This window comes from Puntigrus tetrazona, chromosome 7 (assembly GCF_018831695.1).
Source record: "Puntigrus tetrazona isolate hp1 chromosome 7, ASM1883169v1, whole genome shotgun sequence".
Classification (NCBI taxonomy): Eukaryota; Metazoa; Chordata; class Actinopteri; order Cypriniformes; family Cyprinidae; genus Puntigrus; species Puntigrus tetrazona.
This window is the reverse complement of record NC_056705.1, coordinates 7,646,852-7,671,431: the sequence shown is the minus strand read 5'-3', so window position 1 is coordinate 7,671,431 and position 24,580 is coordinate 7,646,852. Positions and strand designations below refer to the sequence as shown.

At 37.5% G+C, this 24,580-nt stretch overlaps 4 protein-coding genes, 1 long non-coding RNA gene and 1 pseudogene across 5 annotated transcripts; all 6 read left to right on the top strand.

The window, feature by feature from the left end:
* The window catches only part of LOC122349576, a 7,661-nt pseudogene extending 6,764 nt beyond the window's left edge, over positions 1–897 (top strand).
* A 1,135-nt stretch (positions 898–2,032) lies between these two features.
* Positions 2,033–3,194, top strand: LOC122349702. Its single transcript, XR_006251480.1, has 3 exons — positions 2,033–2,098; positions 2,270–2,394; positions 3,106–3,194. It is a non-coding gene; the product is annotated as an uncharacterized LOC122349702 (long non-coding RNA).
* Positions 3,195–5,646: 2,452 nt separating this feature from the next.
* Positions 5,647–8,057, top strand: LOC122349568 (protein mono-ADP-ribosyltransferase PARP15-like). The gene is made up of 7 exons (XM_043245664.1): positions 5,647–5,668; positions 5,775–5,996; positions 6,078–6,135; positions 6,503–6,649; positions 6,732–6,791; positions 7,496–7,672; positions 8,014–8,057. The coding sequence occupies exons 2-7, from the start codon at positions 5,970–5,972 to the stop codon at positions 8,055–8,057; spliced, it is 513 nt and encodes a 170-aa protein (XP_043101599.1). The 5' UTR covers positions 5,647–5,668; positions 5,775–5,969.
* Positions 8,058–9,227: 1,170 nt separating this feature from the next.
* Positions 9,228–11,332, top strand: LOC122349567 (protein mono-ADP-ribosyltransferase PARP15). Its single transcript, XM_043245663.1, has 5 exons — positions 9,228–9,520; positions 9,679–9,815; positions 10,084–10,261; positions 11,060–11,090; positions 11,197–11,332. The coding sequence occupies exons 1-5, from the start codon at positions 9,457–9,459 to the stop codon at positions 11,330–11,332; spliced, it is 546 nt and encodes a 181-aa protein (XP_043101598.1). The 5' UTR covers positions 9,228–9,456.
* Positions 11,333–12,790: 1,458 nt separating this feature from the next.
* Positions 12,791–17,109, top strand: LOC122349565 (GTPase IMAP family member 9-like). Its single transcript, XM_043245660.1, has 4 exons — positions 12,791–13,508; positions 13,839–13,975; positions 15,547–15,585; positions 16,193–17,109. Exons 2-4 carry the CDS (start codon positions 13,960–13,962, stop codon positions 17,107–17,109), a joined length of 972 nt encoding a protein of 323 aa, XP_043101595.1. The 5' UTR covers positions 12,791–13,508; positions 13,839–13,959.
* A 590-nt stretch (positions 17,110–17,699) lies between these two features.
* On the top strand, positions 17,700–22,392 carry si:ch211-163c2.2 (sialoadhesin). The gene is given in 7 exon segments (XM_043244667.1): positions 17,700–19,307; positions 20,308–20,343; positions 20,901–21,146; positions 21,268–21,406; positions 21,408–21,544; positions 21,750–21,860; positions 21,972–22,392. Coding segments are annotated over 7 exon segments (705 nt in total). The 5' UTR covers positions 17,700–19,276; the 3' UTR covers positions 21,977–22,392.
* The last annotated feature ends 2,188 nt before the right edge of the window (positions 22,393–24,580 follow it).

The following is a 24,580-nucleotide window of genomic DNA, read 5'->3' as shown; positions in this document are numbered from 1 at the left end:
ATTGAAGGTTTGGCTACTTCAAGAGATTATTTTAGGTTAAATTGTTTCAGCAAGCGAAAAAGTTTAAATAAATGTAAACCTTTCCTAATGTAGTTTAATAATACTGAAGTTGTTATTAAATTTAGTTTTATACTTCAATATATTATTATATAAAATATTGAATGTTAAATATTATTAAACAGGTTATTAAACATAATATATACATGTAAAATATATGATAATAGCATAATATATAAGTATTGATTACATTAGCTCAAATAACAGGATTTTTTAATAATCTTGAGATTTTGAATCAGTTTTTCTCTATATTATTTCTGTAGGCTGAGAACACACATAGCCCACATGCTAACAAAATCTTTCGTTTGAATGGACTGTAAATGCCGAACGTAAACGAGTCTGCTGCCCTCTACTGGTAGTTTTCACTTCTGCCTTCTCTCGGCAGGTGACCGGTTCTCCAAGAGTGAGCGAGAAATGTACGTGTCTGTCGACTTCACAAACCCGTTTAAGTTCAATCTGGAGAATGTGGATCTGCGTATGGAGGGTCCGGGATCATGTCCTTAAAGCGCCAAGCAGTACAGGTGAACGCCGTCAGATCGATGCTAAATGTTCTACAGTACATTTGTCTATCACGGAAATTGAGAAATAGTCAAAGTGTATACATATACAAATGTCTATTACTGTTTACAAGTTGGTGTCATGGGATCGATTCCCTTTGAAATGTAATGGATGTAAGTCTGTTCTGATGTGTTTTCCAGTCTGATTGCTCCAGGCACCTCTATAACGTGGGCGGAGGCGTTTCAGTCCCAGGCGGGCGGCTCTACTAAACTGATAGCCAGTCTAGACTGCGCTGCTCTCAGACAGGTGTATGGAGAGACGGAGCTCACCGTCCAGCAATAAACCGCACAGACCGAAGCTGACAAACAGATCGCGTAGTACTATGAAACTCCAGCACAGCATGGGCTCTATAAACATACTCAAGCGTGTTACCAGTGCATTATATTACATTATGATTACGATTAATACTTTACCGTATCAAAGTTATCACTTATGTAATGATTCTGTGCCATTAAAATGAATAATCAGCATAATTCTTGCAGTGGATGAAAATCTGTGTGTGTGTTCTAACGGACAAATGCAAAAAAAGATAGATCAAATACAATCGTTTTTACAGTCGCTTAGCTTTTAAAAGAGTCTTGGCAATATATGAATGATTCACTTCTGTCTTCTTTTTTTTTTAAATGTAATGGATATTCATTTGTATTTCCATCAACTCAACAACAACTGTGCTTTGCACACATCGTCCATATGTCCATCCTGGGGTTAGCCATAAAATGGCAAACTAAGCGAAACAGAAATATCTAGTCTACTCAATACGGCAGTACTGGTTAAATTACTTATCTTACTAATCTTACTATCTTGCTTACTAATCTTAAACAGGGTTAAGGTCAAAATAAATGCATATTATTGGCATACATGCATACATACATACCACTGAACTCCCAAAACCAAAAATATAAACCGTTCATAACCTATAATAGGAGAGCTTTAGCAACCAAAAACCATTGTTCTTGAAAAAAACGTATGTTTAAGTAGCATGACTGCTTGTTGTTCTGCGGTCACATGTGCACACTATCCATCCCATCTGCCTAAATAGTATTAAAAATTACTAATTTTTACATCGATTTTAGGATGGATAGTATGCACATTGGGACACTGAGGCCGAGTTTAATAATCGCAGACAGGTGTGTTGGAGCAGGATGTGAACTGAAGTGTACAGGACGAGAGCTCTTCAGGGGCATGGTCACTGACCAACAGCAAGCTGAAGCCGGAGGGTGGCGCATAGAAGCCTGTAATACGAGCCGAAGCAAAGTGAAAGCGTCGGAGCACCAGTATTTATGTCAAAGATCAACGCAGCAACAGATTAAAATGGAGAGCAACCAGCACGCTGTGTTTTTTTTGAGGCAGGCGTTCTCTCAGATGCAGAACTTGGACATATTCACAAGTACTTTCAAATCAAGAGAAAGTCTGGAGGGGAGAGTGTGAGATCAGCAAAGTGGGTGACAATACTTACGCATGATCAGTTTTATGGTAGAAGAAAGTAAGCATTTTTTTTTTTTTAAATTGCAGTAATAATGATTTATTTTGCACTATTTTATAATCAGCGCCATGTTTTTATTTTAATCAAGCTTGTCAAAAACAATAATAATATTCGATTTGCAATAAGAGCACTTTAAATGCATGTTTAATCTGTAAGCGTTTGTATTCAAAGCCCAGAAAAGAGTGCTTGAAAGAAAGGATCATGTCATCAATATAGAAGGACAGGAGATCCGTGTTTCGTTAAGATGTGAAAATGTTGCTGAAAGCGGCAAACAACCGAAAGCATCTGCAAGTGAGGTAAGTGACACAGTCCTGAAACCAAAAGCTGTTTTGCTTTGATTCATATTATGTGCTGTATCTAGCTTCTTGCTGATACAAGACGCTCAAAGTTTTTCGAGAAGCCAAGAAAGAAACTATCTGCATAGTTAAAGTAAATACCTTGAATACAGTAGTTCTTGGAAATCACTTGCTAATGAAGGATTGAAAAAAATGGAGGTTTTCATAATAGTAATAGAAATATATGTCGATCTTGATTCTGGCCTTCGGGTGCCTTTTAGTGACCATCCAAGGGAGTAGCTTCAGTTCGAATACTGAACTTGCATGAGTGGATGAGACCATTTTATAAAAAATAAACATATAAGCAAACAAATAAATGAACCTTATAAGGGGGCATGACTAGTTAAAGTTTATTCATCTGTTCATTTGGTATGCACTGGAAATACATCACTACACTGAAATAATTGGGCAGCAACTTAAGCGGACTATAAATTTTGTACTGTACATTTTTCTTAAAATAGTTTCCTATTGGTTGTATTTACATGTTTTTAAGCCACCAAATGCTGATCCCAAATATCAAGCAGGTAAAAACTAGATTGGAACTAGACTGGACTATAAAGAAAGGCTGTGTTCAGCCTGATAAATTAATTTCACTTCTCTTGCATATTCTTTTACGATGAATTTTGTACATTAAAATAATGCATGCCTTTATTTTATTTATTCTTTTTTTAGAGTGCTAAATGTGTGGAGAAGGTTTTTAAATTGGACTATTATCTACTACGCTACTTAAATGAATGTAAAAAAAGGCAAATTCAGACTTGAAGAAACTTCTCTCTGCGCTCTCAGCACTTTCCAGATCAACGTTGACTGTGAAGAGTTGGTGGTGGTAGAGACCCAGCCGCTGAAGACACCGGTTCACTGCAGACATGGGAACGTGGGGTGGACCAACAGATTGAGGAACTAAGGACACGCTATATAATCCACTTTGAGGTTGTAGCGACACATCTGAAGAAATCTCCTTGCTCGAAAGTGAGAGCGTAAAAATATATGGAGATTTGACTTGCCTAACTGTGGTGGTTGGAGAACAAAATGAAGTGGAGGAAAAATTAATGTGTATAAGTGGTTTGAAAGAAAAACAGCAGGTTCATCGAGAGTGCCACATGTCTGAGAATCAATTCAATCTCATCAAAGAGCAGTTTGAGCAGTACGTGAGGTCTAATTTACCAGCCCTTAAGATCGCACAGGAACAAGTGGGTGTTGTTCTTCTGAAGGGTTCAGAGGAAGAGGTCCAAGCAGGTGGTAACAAGCTGCAAGAGCTAATTTTAGAAATCAAAGAGAAGACTGATCCCATCACATCGTGATCTAATGACCTTCTTGGAATCAAGTGGCAGTATACAGCACTTCAAAACAGATTTCAGCAGAGCCTCCGCAGCCCGGTCGTGCTGGAGGCTTCAGGTTCACATCTTCTTCTGTTGAGTCTGTCTGATGGAGCGCTAGAGGAGGCAGCCGCTGCTGTGCAGAGAGAAGTGTGTTTGGAGACTGTGCGCCTGGAGTCATCTGCATCTAATACACTGAAGGAGGATTTGAAGGAAGCCGTCAAACAGGCCAATCGTGGGAAGCGTTAAAGTCAAGCTTAAATACCAGGATGAATCAAGCCCTGACCCCAAAGTGCAACTGGTGGGCTTCACTACTGAAGTTGATAAACTGAAGAACATTTTACTGGAATATAAAAGAAATCAGCAGAGCCATCATGTCTCCCTGCCTCTACCCAGGCCAGAAATGGCAGAGCACTTCTCTGAGATCTTGGCGATGGCCGGTGTTAAGAAAAGCAGTGTGGATATAAAGACAACATGTCTGCCTACCCCATGCGTCCACCTCACTGGACCTCGCTGTGAAGTTGAGAGTTTGAAGGACGGTCTGGTTTCATTTCTTCGAATCTTGCCACTAAACAATGTGAAGTGAAAGGACCCGGAGTTAAACAGTTTTTCAAAGTGACGGTGCAAGAAACTTGCAATTAGTGAAGAATTCTTTTATGGTTGTGATACTGCCTATTGAGGATAAGCAAGAAAGAGTTCAAATTCCCAGAAACACAAGCAGTATCAGTCTCCAGCCATCTGCTTCTTACCAAGACTCTACAGATCGTGACGAAAAAATAAACATTAAAGTTGTGGTTGGTGGCCTTGAGCAACAACAGGTAAGGCTGAAGTGTCCTTATTTCGGATTACTTGTTAAAGGGGTCATGTGATGCTACATGCACTTTTACAAGTTGTTTGAAATGAAAAGTGTGTTAGCAGTGTGTGTTCACAACCACCCTAATGATAAAAATCCACCCAGTGCATTTTTTATTCTACTAAAATGACCCCTTTCTCAAACTGAGCCACTGTTGTGATGTCACACAGACAGGCCCCTCCCACAAGAGTTTGATTGACAGTAGCGTTTCAGCACAGACCGTACTGGAGGCTTACCTCAGACCTGCACTGAGTGAGCTGTCATCAGTCTGAGATGTAGAAAGAATGACTCTAAATGATTGAGGTGTTTTGTTGTTGTAATAATGAACATAATTTAGTTGCTAAAGACAGCAGAGGATTAACGTTATGTTTGGTTCTGCAGAGAATGCTCCTTTAAACTGTCTAAATCGTCTGTGATCTAGCTTGACCTACATAAGTTTGTTCAAGGTTTTTAGTGAATCTTTGCAAATAGCCTTTCCTAATAACGTGCTAATTAGCAAATGTCATGATGAATGCAACTAAAGTAAACAATCATTTAGAGAGTGGCTTTGAGAGAAGGCGGAGTCAGCAGAGCTCATTAACATTTAAAGAAAAATTACACAATACTGATAATTTTGAAATGAGCTATTTTTGACAGGATAATAAAGGTGTTTTTATGCTACCAATGAGAAATTTTAATCATACTATGTTACAGACTTTTATTAAGACCTTAACGAATCATATCAACTTGTGGAAATTGGACATTATATGACCCAACAACAGTACTAGTATTAATATGTTATACCTTCTGAACAGCACTGTTAAGTAACTATCATCACTCACTTAATTAACAGGCAGATGTGTTTGTGGCTCCGATGATCCAAACAAACATGACCTCAACCTTAATTGGATCATCCCTGTTGAATAAAGCAGGACAACAGCTTCAAAATAACTTCAACAATGCAAAGGAAATCAGACTCTTAAGCCTGGAGAAGTGCTGGAGGTGGATGCGACACCAGCGTTAGGATGCTCCAAGGTTTTCTTCATAGAATGTGCTCCAAAAAGGAAATAAGCACAACAGTGAAAAAGTATGACAATAAAACTGGTTTGAAATGTGTGTTTTAAATGAATGAGAAATGATGATTTGGCTTTTGGATCTATAAGGTTTATTTGTATGTCTTGTCTTGATCTTAGGCGCTCCACTCTGGGCTTGCCAGAGTTTTTGAGCTGTTTGAGCAGAACTCTTGGGGTTCGATTGCATTGCCAGTAATTGGACCCGGCATAGTGCTGTCAATACCGGTCAAAGACTCTATTAATATTCTAACTCAGGAGATCTGTGAATTTTTATCCGTATCCACTGGTCATCTGCACACCATTTGTATTGCAATAATGCCTAATTGTGCTCATTCTGAAGAGGTAAGCTATCTATATAACACACACACTCAATGCCATGAAGTTTACTGCAGTGATTTTTATTACTGACCTAATATTTTGCAGATGTTCCAGACAGTCTGTGGGAATCTGAGTGCGAAAGTGGTGGACAACAGAGGAAAAGGCAAGAGATTTCATATATTCATTGGCCTTATTAATTCCCAAATTATCAATAGTCAAGTCACCTTTATTTATGTAGTGTTTAATACAATAGTGATCGTGTCAAAGCAGCTTTACGCACAATAATGCAACTTCAAATTACATTATTTTGTATGCGGAGTATAGTAAGCTCACTTACAGATAAAATGAACAATTTTTAAAACTATTGCACAGCGTCATACACATGATGCTGTATAATAAAAGTATACTGTAATTTACTATACTATTAGTTAATGAGAATCCAATGTCAAATGACACTCAAGTTTTATTGGCCAAAAGTACACCTGTACACAAGGTATTTATTGTGCACTCGTCTTCCACTTTGACCACAGCTCTGTTTCACTCACTGACCTCTGACCTTGATGAGATCATCATGCCAGTACATGGGATTGAAGTCTGTCTGGTACTCGGAGACATCATTAATGAGACTACCGATGCCATCGTGAACACCACCGACTTTAAGAACTTCCAGATAGCAGGTATTCAAATTGATTTTTACTTTAATAAACCTAAACATCATTTTACTACTTAGACAATAAGAGAGTGTTTTTGTTATCACAGGAGTGTGTAAAGACATCCTTACTAAGGCAGGGCCTCAAATCCAGGCCCAACTGAAAGCTGGTAAGAAAGATAAACCACTTTTGTAAACGTGGCTTTTGATTTAATCACTACATATCAGGTAGTCATTTCTTCTGAAATTTCCCTAAAGAAATTTCCACAGAGAAAAAACTGTTTTCAAGTTTTTTGGATCTAAATATGGCTCCAGGAATAAATTGCAAAATTGTAAACATCTTCAGTGGCCAAAAGCCAATGTAGGTCAATGCATACAGATATTACTTTTTTATATATTTTTTAAGAGGAACGTATAAAGAAAAATTATGTAGAAACTAGAAATGTAATCTGTTTTCTTATATCAAAATAGTGATATAGAATATACCCAAGTGCCATAAATATTCTTGTTCCAAAGTTCCAAAAGAATTAAAGCTATATTTTAGATATCATTCAGTCCCAGAGACATGGCCATTAAACAATGAAACCATTGGAGAAAAAGAGCTTTTTCACATTTTAATTTTTTTACTATACATGTTTACCTTTCTCCAGAAAAAAAAACATATTGAGGTAATAAAGTATTTGAACTAGGGAAGTTTCTCAGTTGGTTGATTTGACAAGAAATGACAAGGACTAAATGAATAAGCTAAATGAATAAACTGTGTGTGGTTTGTTAGGATATGACAATATTTGACAGAGATTAAACATACAGTCATAATGTAATAGTGTACACATGCAACATGTAATCACTATACTCTTATATATGCATTATGCAGCTCATGTAGGGAGCGGGCAGATCTTCACAACCCCACCAGGAGGCTTCCCATGTAAAACCATCATGCATGTTTGTGGAGAGAGAAACCCTGATGTTATCAAGAGCTTAGTAAAACAAATAGTGGTTCAGTGTGACCAGGGCTGCTACAGGTCTGTGGCCATTCCTGCGATCTGTGCTGGTCAGTAGCTTCCTTATCTATTATGACCTTCAAACTAACATGATTAGAATCTTTGTAGTTCATTGGAATTTGTTGAAAAATATGTTTTATAGTAGTTTTGTTAAAATGCATTTCGTAACAAACCCTAACGTCTTATCCGGATGGTTTGGATTTCATAGAAGTTAGTAATTTTTTCACTATCAAATGGAAAACAGTCCATTTTCACTCCCGATATTGCAAAAGTAGCCATTTAGAATAATTGCTTGGCAGTTTATCTAAATTAGAAATGTGCATGAATGGAATAGTAAAAATGGCTCGGCATCAGAAGTAGCCACGTCAAGGTGAATTTGTGGTCTTTTCAGGACAAAGAGGTTTGAATCAAGTGTGGTGGCCAAGTCCATTCTAGAGGAGTAGAGAAAGGTTTACAAGGAGCGAATCTTCAACATCTCAAAAGTATTCGCATCATTCTGCGGGAGATGGACATTTTCCTGAAGTTCAAAGAAATGGCATCGCAGGTCTTTGGTGTTAGACCACTGTTGGCAGGTGAGCATAAATAAAGCACTTTTATTTAACATGTCTATCATTCATTATGAAAAAGATTTTGCACCTTGTCAAATTTGCACTTTCACCATCTTCAGCTCCTGCACCACTTGTACCGGGGAGCCGTGCGAGCAGCAGCAGTGACTGGGCTTCAACTAAATTGAGCAGTTCTCATCGGCCAATATTGACTTGAGTTCTCAAGTAAAATCTTTGCCTGATACAGAGAAACAGGGCAGCATTTCTAGTCATCGGTCTTACCAACAGTGACGTGTCTGATGCCTGTAGAGAGCTCCAGCGAGTGTATGGCAGTCAGTGCTTTACACATACTTTCATTCCTGATGATTTTAGATGCCTTACTAAGGGTGAAATGGACCGGCTGCTGTCTACAGTGAACTTAATGCACCTGCAGTTAGATATAAGCAAGTCTAATAGATGGGAAGTAAAGGGCTGAAGGATGGAGTGGATAAGGTGGTTAAACTGATACAACATGCACTTGGAGACAGGTGAGAAAAACAATGAATTGACATTCTAGACAATCACCAGCACATGCAATGCATATCGTATGCATTTAATATAATTAAATATAATGCATATACAAAATTTAATATAATCATGAGCTAATCACAGAAGCATCTGATGATATATAATTTACATTTAACACAACTGAATATAAACTGAATATACAAGTTTTCAGAATCAAACACTTGAGTGCACAGTGCATGTAATCTGCATTTAATATATAAAAATATAATTCATATATAATTATGATTTTTAGCTTATAATGATAGATAATGCATATAAAATGCCATAATTTAGTGCTTTATATGTTGCAAAATTTCACTGTTCCCACAGGTATATGTGTAGTAATAGTCAACTATGCATTGTATGGGTCAAAATGATAAATTAATGCCAAAAATCATTAGGATATTAAGTGAAAAGCAGATTTTTTTTTACATTTTATATATATTTATATATAAGGTTTTTTCCTTTGTTTGGACAATTTGTACAGAGATTTTCTCAGTATTTAAGTATATTCAAGAAAATATACTGTAAATAAATATTTATTTTATTATTAACATATTTTTGGTAAGGTAAGGGAGAAAGAAGAGGCTCTCCTCTTCACTAAAGTCACGTGGTGCATTCTTGGCCCATGGGGTGTTTGGCAGAAACTACCAAAAAAAGTTAATCATAAGCTTGAGAAGGCAGATGTGAAAGACGGAATAGTGGATACACAAGGTGAGAAATATACTGTGGATCTGCAAAAGATGAAGGTCACAGCATGTGGTTCAGGACAGCCGACCGCTCTCAAACGACTGCAGAACCTTTCAGGTGAGTGACTGCTTTCATGGCATGAGAAAATGTGACACCCAGTGAGTTAAATAAATATTTTGATACGGTGTTACATAAAATCTTTGTCCACTCATCTACAGTTACAGTGAAAATTGAAGCACCCTTGATATTCAAACAAAAACAACAATGCATTTCAGATTTTGCTTTGCCAATCTACTGGGACAACATGACTGAAAGCGACCACTTAAAGGTGATTGACCTGGATCGGTCATCCATGGAGTACAAGACTGTGAGCAAGGACTTTAACAAGACCGTCACAAAAACAGTGCTTAAGGTATGACACCCAGCGCAATCAACAAAAAGCATCAGGAATTTTTTTAAGTTTACAGTTAGAGTTAGTCTACAACAAAGGCAGCAAACTTACTGTGGGTTAAATCAAGGGCCAGACTTTTAGTCTGACATTTTTTAGTCGGTTAGTTACTGTGATCCGACTGATATGGTCCCTACACAGTATTCAGTATGCATTACAGTCCTTAAAGTTTACTTCTACAATATGAATATGAATGTAATATGTATGTACTTCACATTTTGTATATCCAAAGGTCCAGCGTATCCAGAACATTAATCTTCGGCGGCTATACAAGGGGCGTAAAAGAGAGCTGGAGAACAGAAATGGTCCTGTGGGAGCAGCGGAGAGGATCCTTTATCACGGCACATCGGAGGAATCCTGCTCATCCATCATGCAGTCGAACTTTAATCGCAACTTTGCTGGGCAAAATGGTAATTCTGTTTTTTTTAATGGTTCTGTAGTTCATTGCTAAGGTCGATATTTGTAATTTTTTAATGCATGTTTTTTTTTGCCCAAAATTAATTAATTTTTTTTTTTTTTTACATTGCTGGAAAATCCAGTGTCTGTGCTCAAACAGACATAAGATGATCCTGAAATCAAGTACTGTCTGAGTACATTTGCATTTCTTACTTACGTCATGACCGTTAAAAAAGTATGTTCTATTAAGTATGAACATGGCTAGTATGAATAAAATGTGGATATATTACTTCGCAACATTCTTATTATCATGTGGCCTCCCAGTTTAAAGACCTCCCATTACTCCTACTTTAAAGAAATAGTTCACCCAAAAATGGACATTCTGTCATTTACTCTCCCTCGGGTAGTTTTCATTTTTTGTTCTGCAAAAACACAAAGGAAGATATTTTGATCTAAGCCTTAACCAGGCTGTTTTGGGTCACCATTGACTTCCATAGTATTTTTATTCCTACTATGGAAGTCAATGGTGACAAAACAGCCTGGTTACAGACTTAGATCAAAATATCAAGAAACAAGAAACTCATACAGGTTGAGGGTGAGCAACAGAACAATAATGACAGAATTTTCATTTTTGGGTGAACTATTTCAGACAACAATCATACTTTTGAGCAAACACAATTTCTTTAAATGAACTTCCTCCTAATAATTTAACATCTGGCATATAGCAACAGATCATCTTCTGATGGTCATACTAGGTGTTCAGTATGCAGACTAAACCTCTTGGTGGCGCTAACTTTAGATTTCTTTCTCAGCCACCCTCTATAGTCACGGGCGCGTGCCGCCGTGAGCGCCAGCTACTCTGCCCAAACTACCTACGCCGTTCCTGCAGCAGGCGGGACTCAGCTCATGTTTGTGGCTCGTGTGCTACGGGTCACTCGCCCTGGGTCAGGGGACATGAAGACGCCCCTGTTAGTGTGGCACCTGACCTCTACGACAGCGTGGTGGATAACATGCAGAATCCCACCATGTTCGTGGTTTTCCACGACTGCCAGGCTTATCCAGACTACCTCATCACATTCAAATGAACTTCAGCAAAAACCATCACTGGCTGGAGATCCAGACGATTTTGTCATTACATAGGGGAATTTACATTTAAATTAATCATTTAGGAAATGCTTTTATTCAGGAATTTGATTTAGTTACCATACACCATTTTATGTTTTTGTCACATTTATCTAATTGTTAATAATAGCTAATTCACAAGATAATATGAGCAGAATACGTCAAAACAAAGCTGTCTGTAGATTATTGAACAGTTACATATGAAATACCCCCGAGTTATTCATTGGTCATATTCAGGCTCCCCGCTATCATAAAGAAACCAGTTGTTTTGGATAAAATTATAATAAAAATAATAAATTCTCCCATTAACTTGTAGCCTTTTAAAATGTTTGAAAGTCGAAGAGACGCCATTGTGATGATTGCCTAATTAATTGTGATTGGTTTGTGTTTCCTGTATATCACAACAAGCACTTTGAGTCACCCGTTATTATACAAAGATTTGGGTTGAAAACCTGCAAATACGCCAGCTGCAAACATTCTTTCGACAAAAGACACATTTATTTAGCAGATCAAACACTGAACCTGCTAATATGATGTTTTAAACATGCTTGTTTACCATTTAAAAAACACCTGAGGGTGAGCTGTTTAATTTTGGATTCATTACTCATCTATAGAAAAAGCGAAAATGAAGCAAAAGTGAAAGCATCTCAGAGCGCCTATATTTATCCGAAACCTCAACGCTACACCAAATTAAAGGAACAGTTCACCCAAAGATAAAAATGAGGTGTATATGATTTTTTTAGCAGATCGGTAGGTTTTCGTAACAAAAATATGTCTGGTTTTAAAATTATAACATAAATTACTAACTCAAATTATTTTCTGTGAGAACGTCGAGTCAGAAAACAGCCAAGAAGCAGGAACTCGGTGCTCAGTCAGTTATTTACGTTATAATTTTAAGACTAGAAATATTTTGGTTACAAAACCCACTGATCTGCTTCAGAGGACATGTGATAACTCCCGAAGCGTACAGGTTAGTTTCACATCTCAGTACTTGTTGATATAAATGATTTATGGAGCATCAAAATAATAAATTACCGAGCTTAGAAGAGCCAGGATACATTTTTAAAAAACTCAGACTTCAGTCTTCGTCTGAAAGAAGAAAGTCACATACATCTAGAATGGCATCGGAGTGAGTAAAATATGGGGTAATTTTAATTTTTGAATGAACTATTCCTTTAAATTCTGTTCACATACTGTCTTGAGGAGTATCAGGAAAATTACCGTCAATAATCACACTTCTTCATATGCAGAGTTAAACTGTGTTAAACCTGAGACACAATGCAAATATTTGTATATTGCAGAGAATATGATCCCGTGTCTGGAAGATGAAATATGAAGCGTGATACCATTGTAGTTCAGTTGTTGGTCTAACAGTGCCTGATCAAATCTGACAATCAAACATAAAGATAGAGAAAAGAGAGATATGTTAACAGATTTAAGCAGTTTTTGACACTTATTGATGAATTTTGGACTTCATCTCTCATCAATATCCTGGTATTCTTTTTATTCTCCAGTAATAATTCCTGCCTGAACAGAGCTCTGATTCATAAACCGAGAGCGTCTTTACAAGCATTTGAAAGTATTTTGAGAAGCAGGTCTCTTTTAATTTTTAATTTCTTAATGAAACAAATTGATTAAATGAGCCTTTGTTTCGATGACTTCTTCTACCAATTGATTCATGTTCGCATGACAGCTGCCAGTTTCAGGTGAAACGAATATTTGAACGAAACAAAAGAACAATAACGACTTGAGGTCGCATCTCAAGTGTTTTTTCTCATGTCAAGTATGTATTTTATCAGCCACTTCACCTGTGACAAGCTCATGCTTGTTTATTACACTTGTCACGTGACTCACAGGAAAAGGTGTAACGGATGCTGCGAGGGCTGAGGTTTCTGCACAGACACAAACAAAAAGAGCACAAGAACTACGATCATCTCTGTGCAACGCTGCAATGATAGTAATCGATTAAAGCAGTGTGCAAAACTTTGATAACTTTGAGACTCATCTCACTTCTAATCATTCAGTGGACAAAAGGAGGATAATTCTTTGTCTCTAGCGGCGATTTTTTTAGGACTTCCTGTTTTGTGAAAACGGATACATAACCAGCAGCTCTGATTCTCTCGGAGAGGAAACACTGATGTAAGTCAATGTAATTCTGTTAATAATCTCTTCACTTTGCATCCAGTGCTTAAATTAGGTTCCCACCGTAAGATTGTGCGTGTTGCAATATACATATTGCCCTAAGATGGCAAAAAATGCATTGAAGTGTGATGCAAATCTGAAATTGAAAAAAGTCGGTTTTATGTTTTGTACATGACAAACAGTATACTTATACTTATATGAATGTGAGGGATTTGGATTATTTTAAAATAATTTAAATGAATTCTATGCTGTATAGAAGTTTAGGTTCAGTTTTGGTTTCCTTTCTCTCTCTCTCTCTCTCTCTCTCTTCTGTGGTTTTTACAACAGACTTTAGGACACGTTTTGATACTGGTTATTGTACTGAAGAACTATTCTAGAATTTCTACACTTTTATTTATTCGGAAGGTAATAAACTGAAGCTACCAAGACTTCACCTGAAACATGAAAAATGGGTTCCAGTGCATGTAAGTTTTTTTTTTTGTCTCACAATATACAGGGAGTGCAGAATTATTAGACAAGTAGTGTTTTTGAGGATTAATTTTATTATTGAACAACAACAACCATGTTCTCAATGAACCCAAAAAACTCAATATCAAAGCTGAATATTTTTGGAAGTAGTTTTTAGTTTTAGCTATTTTAGGAGGATATCTGTGTGTGCAGGTGGCTATTACTGTGCATAATTATTAGGCAACTTAACAAAAAAACAAATATATACCCATTTCAATTATTTTCACCAGTGAAACCAATATAACAATCGCAACATTCACAAATATACATTTCTGACATTCAAAAATAAAACCAAAACAAATCAGTGACCAAAATAGCCACCTTTCTTTGCAAGGACACTCAAAAGCCTGCCATCCATGGATTCTGTCAGTGTTTTGATCTGTTCACCATCAACCACAGCCTCCCAGACACGGTTCAGAGAGGTGTACTGTTTCCCCTCCTTGTAAATCTCACATTTCATGATGGACCACAGGTTCTCTATGGGGTTCAGATCAGGTGAACAAGGAGGCCAGCTCATTAGTTTTTCTTCTTTTAGACCCTTTCTTGGACTTGGACGCGTGTGATGGAGCATTGTCCTGCATGAAAATCATGTTTTTCTTGAAGGATGCAGACTTCTTCCTGTACCACTGCTTGAAGAAGGTGTCTTCCAGAAACTGGCAGTAGGACTGGGAATAGAGCTTGACTCCATCCTCAACCCGAAAAAGCCCCACAAGCTCATCTTTGATGATACCAGCCCAAACCAGTACTTCACCTCCACCTTGCTGGCGTCTGAGTCGGAGTCCAGCCACGGGCCCATCCAGACTCACTCTCATTTCATCAGTCCATAAAACCTTAGAAAAATCAGTCTTGAGATATTTCTCGGCCCAGTCTTGACGTTTCAGCTTGTGTGTCTTATTCAGTGGTGGTCGTTTGTCAGATTTTCTTACCTTGGCCATGTCTCTGAGTATTGCACACCTCGTGCTTTTGGGCACTCCAGTGATGTTGCAGCTCTGAAATATGGCAAAACTGGTTGCAAGTGGCATCTTGGCAGCTGCACGCTTGACTTTTCTCAGTTCACGGGCAGTTATTTTGCGCCTTGGTTTTTCCACACGCTTCTTGCGACCCTGTTGACTATTTTGAATAAAACGCTTGATTGTTCGATGAGCACGCTTCAGAAACTTGGCAATTTTAAGAGTGCTGCATCCTCTGCAAGATCTCTCACTATTTTTGACTTTTGGAGCCTGTCAAGTCCTTCTTTTGACCCATTTTGCCAAAGGAAAGGAAGTTGCCTAATAATTATGCACACCTGATATAGGGTGTTGATGTCATTAGACCACACCCCTTCTCACTACTGAGATGCACATCACCTAATATGCTTAATTGGTAGTAGGCTTTTTTGAGCCAATACAGCTTGGAGTAAGACAACATGCATAAAGAGGATGATGTGGTCAAAATGCTCATTTGCCTAATAATTCTGCACTCCTGTATGAACATCTTTTCATATGAAAGTTTTTAAATGTTTTTTTAACTGATCGCTTTCCTGATTTAGCAAAAGAGGACCGACAGCCTTTGATTGGAGATGATGAAGGTAAGGGCCTTTGTATTAAGTTGTATCAGAAATTTTATTTTATAAATGTATATTTCTTTATTATAAGAAATGACATTGCATTACAACTGGCATACAGGTTTATTGTGAATTGTTTTTTAAATAATCTAAAACAGTTTACTGGTTAACTAGTTAACGAAATCTAGTGTGCTGAAAGTAACTAGATTTGTATCTCAAGTTTGTGTGCGCACACACACACACACACACACACACACATATATATATATATATATGTATGTATGTGTGTGTGTGTGTGTGTGTGTGTGTGTGTGTATACAGTAGTTAACATTTGAAATTGATCAAAAAAGTTCATCAAAGCTGCCCTAAGATGAGAAATGGCTATTGTTTTGGTTTTATTGTTTTTGGTTTTTTTTTATATATATATATATATATATATATATATATATATATATATATATATAAGATATTACTTATAAATGCATGAAATGAGCATTACCAATCATTCCAGTTGTCTGTATAGATTCAGTCGTGTCATGTTAGGCAGTGCAATATCAACAAATATTATGGAGTGCACATTTAAAATACATTAAAATTTCTTTTGATTTAACCGAATGCTTTACTTTTTCAGAAATTCAGCCTATTTTTGAGGATCTTAAACTTGTGCTGATTGGAAGTCAAGGTGCTGGAAAAAATGCTATTGCTAATGCCATCCTTGGGAAGAAAGTCTTCACATTCTGGACGTCTTTTAAGAGTAAATACGTCAAAGAGACTTGTAGAGTATCAGGAACACGCATTCATTTGACTCGCACCCCAGGCTGGACAGGAGACCTGAGTAGATCAGGGAAAACCAAACGTGAAATTGTCCGCTGTGTTCAGTCCTTATTCAGGACTGGACCTCACGCGGTCATCTTGGCCCTTAAAGTGAACTCAATGCTGTCAGAGTCGACCATCAACACCCTAGAAAGTCTGCTTACCGTTCAGGTGTGGGACCACACCATAGTACTCTTCACACATGGAGAAAAGCTGGGAGATTATACCATTGAGGACTATATCCGATATCAGCAGCTTCAGTCTTTTATCCAAAAATGTGGCAAAAGATATTTTGTGATCGAAAACAATAGCAGCAACCAGATTACTGATACAATTCAAGAGCTCGTTGCCAAGAAGAATTCTGCATTTTATTTTAAACTTTCAGCTCAGATAGAGGATAATAATGCTTTAGAATCAGACTGGAGGCTTGTTGTTGAAAGAATCAAATCTAAAATCACTTCTCTGTTAGCTTTCAGGGAAAAATTACGGTTAGATTTGCAAATGCAAAACAGCAGCTCGCTTAGAAGGTTGCTCGATTCAAAAAATGCTGAGATAAACAGACTGAATGCCATTGTTCAAGAAAAAGAAAGAGAGATAGAGAGGTTATGCTCAGGAGGTCTTGACCCCTCTGGCCTACACAGACGACCAATTGCTGAACTGGACGCTGAACTAAAGGGAAGGAATGCAGAGAATGAAACACTGAAAGAAAGAAATGATAAAAGAAAAGGATGCTAAAATTGAAGAACTGAAAAAAGAGTTACAAGTACAGCGGCAAGAAGGGGCAGAAGAGGATCGATATGCAACTGCGAGTGCAGACTACCGTAGGAACCTCTGTCAGGGTGTCTCCGATGGGGCCACAGGAAGCCAGACTCATGTACCTTTACAGACCATTGATTCAAAAGGTAAGTACAAAAATAATGAATTACCTACAAGTTGCGTTACGATTAATGCATACAGCAAAGGTAATGTGGAAAGACCTCAAGCCGCCAATTTGACCATTTCTGCGATTAAATTTCTTTGGATTTCATCTTTAGGTAAAAATGAAAATGAATGAATTTTTCATTCAGACATACTGGCTACCATTTGTTTTGTGTGGCTGTCTAGGCTCAGTTCTATACGGATGGAGCGACGCTCTTCTGAATATCTTGAACGAGCTGTCCGAAGAAGACCTGAAGAAAATGATATTTTTTATGTGCTGGACTGAAGAATATAGAATAAACAGGGGCTCGGTAGAGCACAGCGACAGAGTTGGGCTGGCAGACCTCATGCTGAAACAGTGGGGCGAACAGTCGGTGCTGAAAACACGAAACCTCTTGAAGAAAATCCTCATAATGACCCTACCATAAAAGAACTGCTTGAACCTTTCTTGAAGAGAATTAACCCTCTACTGCAATTTGATGGCGCATTATAAAAAATTATTCCATGTAATGTTTTGGGAACATTTTATCGAAAAAGGTTTTTCTTTTGATTTAACTGAATGCTTTACTTTTTCAGAAATTCAGCCTATTTTTGAGGACCTTAAACTTGTGCTGATTGGAAGTCAAGGTGCTGGAAAAAATGCTATTGCTAATGCCATCCTTGGGAAGAAAGTCTTCACATTCTGGACGTCTTTTAAGAGTGAATACGTCAAAGAGACTCGTAAAGTATCAGGAACACGCATTCATGAACAATGCAATGTCACAAATCTACCAAACAATGTAGAGAAATAATTAAGTAAAAAGGGAAAAACACTGATATATCGCATTTGATACGGATGTAGGTTTGTATCATGGTACAGGGCTGTGTTTGATTGGGGTTGAAGCTAGCTCTGCAGGACGATGGCCCTCCAGGACCAAGTTTCTCAGCCCTGCTGTAGAGTGTCCCGTTATATGTACTTCATGGAATGAGATTTTACTGCATGTTAAGCTTCAAGAAGCACAGAGGTGCATCTTACACGTTTTGTACATGACTTTGGGTGCTCCTGCACACACAGGAACCTTCCTGTTCTTCGCACTTATATGTATTGTCATTGGGAAATCCTGGTTAGGTATAGGAGCCATAGACCCCTGATTCCTTACCACTCACTGCGCAAGAAAAACTAAATTACGAACAAGCAAAATAAAAAAAAACGGATCCTTAATGGATTGTTTATCCAACAGTTTGATGAGAAAATGTGTGAATACATAAGAAACAACAACAGAAGCTAACAGTTAAACAGTGGAGGTCAAGCCTCGTCTCATAGTTTAATTTACGAGTGTGAAGTGTATGTTCATCAAAACATCAAATATCTACTATATCATTAAGATAGTCATATCAGTGCATTTTGATCATTTTATCCGTAAGCTATTTAGTTTGCAGACTCCTTATCACTTCAGTATGACGCTGGTTTTATATTTGAACATTCAGACTACAGTGTTTAGTAGCTTAGCTAATACACATTTAAAAGTTATACTTATAATTAATTTTCATTACCGACTATAACGAGCAGTACAACCAATTTTCTGAGGAAGTCGATGTTTTTAAAAGGCTGAAACACACGGCCACTCATACAATTACGTGATACTTTTGAACTCTTTTGAACCGAAATATTTATTTTTTTAATTTATTTGACCTATTTCATAAACCATTTGTGCCTCAAGCGTAAAGTATTTAGCTTTTACTGTGTTGATTACTGTGCGTATTATTAGTCAGTAATGTTATTTTTGTTTTCTTTGCACAAAAAAGGTATTCTTGTAGCGTTGCAAAACTGAAGTCGAGTCACTAATGTCACATGGATGTTTGTACTATGTTTCTGGACCCATGCAGTTGAATAAAATATCTATTTGTATGAAATATTTCCAGTTCCTCTATTTATGTGTCGGTGCAGGAAGTGCTGAGACTATAACAGACCGTGTGTTTGACAGCGTGTCATTATTTAATCAATATGGAGCTCAGTCCGCTTCCTCTAATACTCCGTGAGTATATCATTTTCTCATTCAGGCATGTTGTATAGTGACACAGCGAAACAGTGTTCATTTGTATCATATTTAATTTTATTTGTGTAATGTTTTTTACATTATTCATGCTGCTGATGATGATATGTGACATCAATAGTAACAAATCCGTCAGTAGCTCATGATATCTGTGTGCTGTAGATGAATGAGATCAGTGTTGTAATGGTTCTTGGGTTCAATCAGACATGCAGTTATGTTCTAAAATCCTGTTTTTCTGTTTTTTCAAGGTCAGTTACTTCAGTAGCTCTTAAATCTAGACTATTATTAGATTACCTCTAGCCTGGTTAGTGCATCTACATACATTATTTGAGGAACTTGCATTCAGTTTGTTGATTGATGTCAAGTTTTGTTGGAATTGTTCAATACGTTAGCAATAGGATAACCGTACCTTATATAGATCTATGCTATATTTAATACTGCGAGACAGCTTGTGATGCAACTTCCCGCACCAATCACAGATGACACAGACTACGATATAAAGATAGCAAGACAGAATTAAAGAGCTGAGCAATTTCTGCATTGTGACAGTTTAAGGACATCGGTTGTTTCCTTTGTATAAAGCGTTTTGCTACCGTAACCGCCTGCTGAGCAAACAACACGATCCAGCAGTTTTAAAGCATTTAATTCAGTGTAGCCTGACTATGACTCTGGCGTACGGTAAATCAATACTGTATTTTCTCAAGAATAAAGTTATGATGTAACGAAATCTCAACACGAAGGCAGGATCAGAGCTTTTACCAAAAGCAATTTGCTACTTGTTTTACAGTAACGTTCACGCAATTATTATTACGCAATTTATACTGTTCTGGTCATGTACTTGTTTTAATTAAAGAATTACCTCAAAATAAACTCTTTAAACTAGGTTTTTATGTATTCAAATCCATGTTTTGACATATTCAGATGATTCTAAAGCAACAACGTCTATATAAATCAGTGTGATTTGCCTCCTTTTGCTTTTTAGTGCTGATTTCAAAAATCAACCCTGGACGCACTCAAGGTATATTTATGTATACTTCCTCAAATCTTCTATAACTCGGTTGAACTGGTGTTTATAGCATGTACAGTATGAGTTTGTGCAGTTGTTTAGTATTTTATTTGGTCCTCAATGACATACATGAGCCGTGTATAAAACGTTTTTTGTTGGATTATACATATCGACATGAGTTAAAGTTTATAATCCAATGTAAATCCAAGCCATCTTCAATAAACAATGTGTTTTAATCTCCTTTAAATTAAACAACAGATTAGTTCTTCAACCTACTGATTATGAACATGTGATCACTTATTAAAGGGCATAAGATGAGATAAGATAAGATGGTGGTTCTCTTTAAGCATTTAAGAAGAAACTGCTTATAGAGCTGATGCTTTGTGTCCTCCTGCACCTTTAGTATGAGAATTTAATATTCATATGAGCCTATTAAGTTAAGAATAAGGACCAAATGCCCAGAGGTGAAAGCTAAAGAAGATTTAAAACATCATTAATGTAAATGATAGACATCTTAAAGTCAAAGACAATCACTGAATATTTACAGTATTAACTGTATCATGAAATAGTTACAGACCAAACCAAAATAACAGTAAAGCCCCAGAGTTCAGTGTTCACTGGAGACACAGTTACTCTGAGCTGCGGTGGACGGTTAACTGGACAGACGGTCATCTGGTACAAAGACTTCACAGCAATAGTTACCGGTGATCAAACAATGACACTGAGAGATGTGGGAGTCTCTGACGGAGGAAAATATGCATGTGCTGTAAGAGAACTGACAACCGTCAGTCAAGTACTCACGCTGACCGTGAGACGTAAGTGATGTTTGTTTTTACAGGGCAACCTGATTTTGAGTTACTGTAGAATTATGAAAACGAACAGCATCCATCAACGGTAGAATGTGTTGTCAGTTAAATTAAACTTAACTTCACACAGAGAGGCCCAAGCCTGTAGCGCGCGTTCATCCCGACGGACGGGCGCTCGGGGGACAGACGGTCACTCTCACATGTGATCTACGGCAGATGGACGTCAGCAGCTGGACGTACAGCTGGAACAAAGACGATTCGCGGTTCACGCGGTGATTCACCGGAATACCGAATCGGTTCTGTTGATGAATCTCACGCGGGTCGCTACAGCTGTGCTGGACACGAGATCGGAGGATCCCGACACTCACACACCAGTGATGAAGTTACACTGAGCGTATCGGGTGAGAGTGAGTCAAGTATTTTAGACGCTAATCAACTCATATCAGCTGTGTGTGTGTGTGTGTGTGTGTGTGTGTGTGTGTATGTACAAAACAACATGCCATAAATCTAAAAATTGAAATAAAATTAATTTAAAGGCTGAAAACAATTTTGAGCAGATGGTTACATTGTTTTTATCCCAGGTAAGTTTTAATAGTCATTTTTGGGTTTTAGAAGCTCCATTGTCGGTTCTCTCAGTTCTCAAACTGATCAGTTTTCTGCTGGCAGCTTCTCCATATCTCCTAGTGACCGTCATACTGGGAGTCAAATACTACAGAGCTCATGGTGAGATCTCTCTCTTTCTCATCTGTTCTTCTACGCATGGGTTTAACCTGATCTATCATTGTTATCAGTAATTTCAATGTCACTTATTAAGTATTTTGTGTGTTTTTACAGTTTAGGCTGATGAGATCGATCATTATGCCGTTATAGAGAAGTAAACCTGCAAATTTCTGTTGAGATGTGGCACTGATGATGCTTACTCAATGTCCTCATATGGCCTTAACACCGATGACTTAACTTCATTGTTCTTTTTTTATCCGTCAAAGTATTTTGGATGCAGTGGCCCCTTTTAGGACTAGATTTCGACTGATGTTGAATGCTACTACTCGAGCTGTTAGGCTTAAATACTGAATGCAACAAAGAGATAAGTTGCAGATTTATTTTGATATTTTAAAAGAACAATTTGTGAGTGTATATATCTAAACTGTTAGATCTAAGAAATCAAGTATCTCTCTAATGTTATGTGTAATTAGTCTCATAAGCCAGCTGTGCTGTGACATTTCTATACTTTTTTTATTAATAAGCTTGAAGCCGTTATAAATAAATTAAATTTGTTTGACACAGTGTCTCTTGCCTTATTGAGAGTGATCATCTTCTAAAAGGTTAATTCGAATCTACTGGTCCTAAATGTTTTGCTTTTAGTATTCTGGCCTCTCTATTCTGTGCATATAAGTCTTTTTAACATTCGTAAACATTTTATTTTAGTAGAACCAGTAATTAAGAAATCAAATTTAGATTCAGATTAGATTTTAGATCTTAAAACTACTGGAGAAGGTTTGACAATTGCAGTTACTTTTAGATTTATATTGTATTCAGTGTTTCAGCCTGGTTTTAAATCCAAACAAAGTACAAAAACTGCAGTATTGAAGGTTTTAATGATTTGTTACTTGTTACTGACTCTGGGGTCTACGCAATTTTAATCCTACTAGACCTCATGGCTGCATTTGATACTGTAGACCGTAAGATCTTAATTACATACAATGTGTTGGTATTAAGGGTACTGCGTTGGGATGGTTTGAACTTTTTCTCAGTTCATTTCGGAGAGTTTGTCTCCTTAACAGCCTCTTTAAGATGTAGGGTCCCCAGGAGCTCAATTCTGGGGCCTATTCTGTTTCCCTGTATATGGTCACATTAGGTATTTATTTGTATTGTTATGATAAGCATGATAAGCAAATGTGTCTGCCTTTGAAACTAAAAGATACTTGCTCTTTAGTCAGGCCTCTCTCTCCAGGTTGCAGATGGTCCAGAATGTGGCAGGTACACGAAAGCAGGAACACATCACCCCGTTCTCGCCTCTCTTCTCTAGTTATCTGTCCATTTTAGTTTTAGTATTTGTTGACTTTGGTATTTGTTTTAAATCTTTTAATGGTTTAGTACCTAAATTTCCTTTCCTTTTGATCAAGCTGTATGCACCGCTAAGTGCAATTATTGTAAGTCTGCTGACTATTTGCTCTTAGTTGTCCTAAATTGAAGAGCAGGGATGACTGGGCATTTGAAGTGGTGGTCTCAAAGCTGTGGACACTTTTAAATCTAGCCTAAAAAAATATTTATAGCCTGCTATTTGTGTCACGTCTCTGAACTGTGTTATTGTTTTTGTCTCGTGCCACATGCTCTCTGTGCCCTACCTTCCCTTCGTGTTAATTGTATAATTGTCGTGCAATTCACCGATGACTGTGCAGCCCATGGATCTACAAGAGGAGCTGGGCGATGTCGACCTGGACTTAGACCGGGCACCTCCCCTGTATCCAGACTTCCTGTTCCCGTTCAGCTGTCCTGTTTGCCCGCTGGTTCCGCCCAGCCGTCCTGAATGCCTGCCTCAAGAGCGCACCCTAGAGACTATTCCCCAAAAGCTCCGTCCAGTGCCCGCGCCACGTCCATCACTGATTAAGGAAGTGACTAAAAGGTTTTTCTATTTAAAGAACTTCATAAAAACGCATATGCAAGTCATTATGATTATAGTGTTTTTTTGCTCCCAGTAGTCTACAACAGATTGTGTGTTTGACAGCGTGTCATTAATAGATCAGTCTAAAGCTCAGTCCAGTTCCTCTAGTGCAGTAACAGTGCTGTAAACGAGTCAAAACCCTGCCAACAGTTGGGTGTATTGTGGACACCTGTATATATTTATTTTATGTTTTGTAATATTTTTGCTGGTGGAAGTGTTTATTTTAGTTTTGTAGTTTTTGGTTAAAACAGTTATGCAATTTTGGACCACAATGATGTCACTTCCCACATCGCTGATGTCTCGGAAAATAAGATCTGCATTTGTCCATAGTGTAATTCGTATCACAATACTGTTACATAGATATTCTTAGTAGTTCAGAAAAATGTTTTCTTCACACTTCCTCTGTCAACTCAAACTTCCAGACTGCTTTATAGATCTGAAGTAAAGTGATGTTCAGTTGTATCATGAGGACACAACAGCTCTTTTTATATGTTAGCAGAGATGTTTATCTTTCTATAGACTGGTCTTCAACACTTTCTATGATGGAGGTTCAAAAGACCTTGGGAGAGCTTCACAAATAGTGGACTGAAGCTGAATTCAGCGACATCAAGAAATGTTGCGTTCCTAGAAACAAGCTAAAACTACATCAAATTGAATTTTCTTTCATTTGATCTCAATGTTTATGGATTTCCACTCACTCATAAAACACGAGTAGAACAAATTTATGCCGTTCTAACATAAAAGAAATCCGTTTCAGTCTGGAAGATGTAAAATCCGTTTT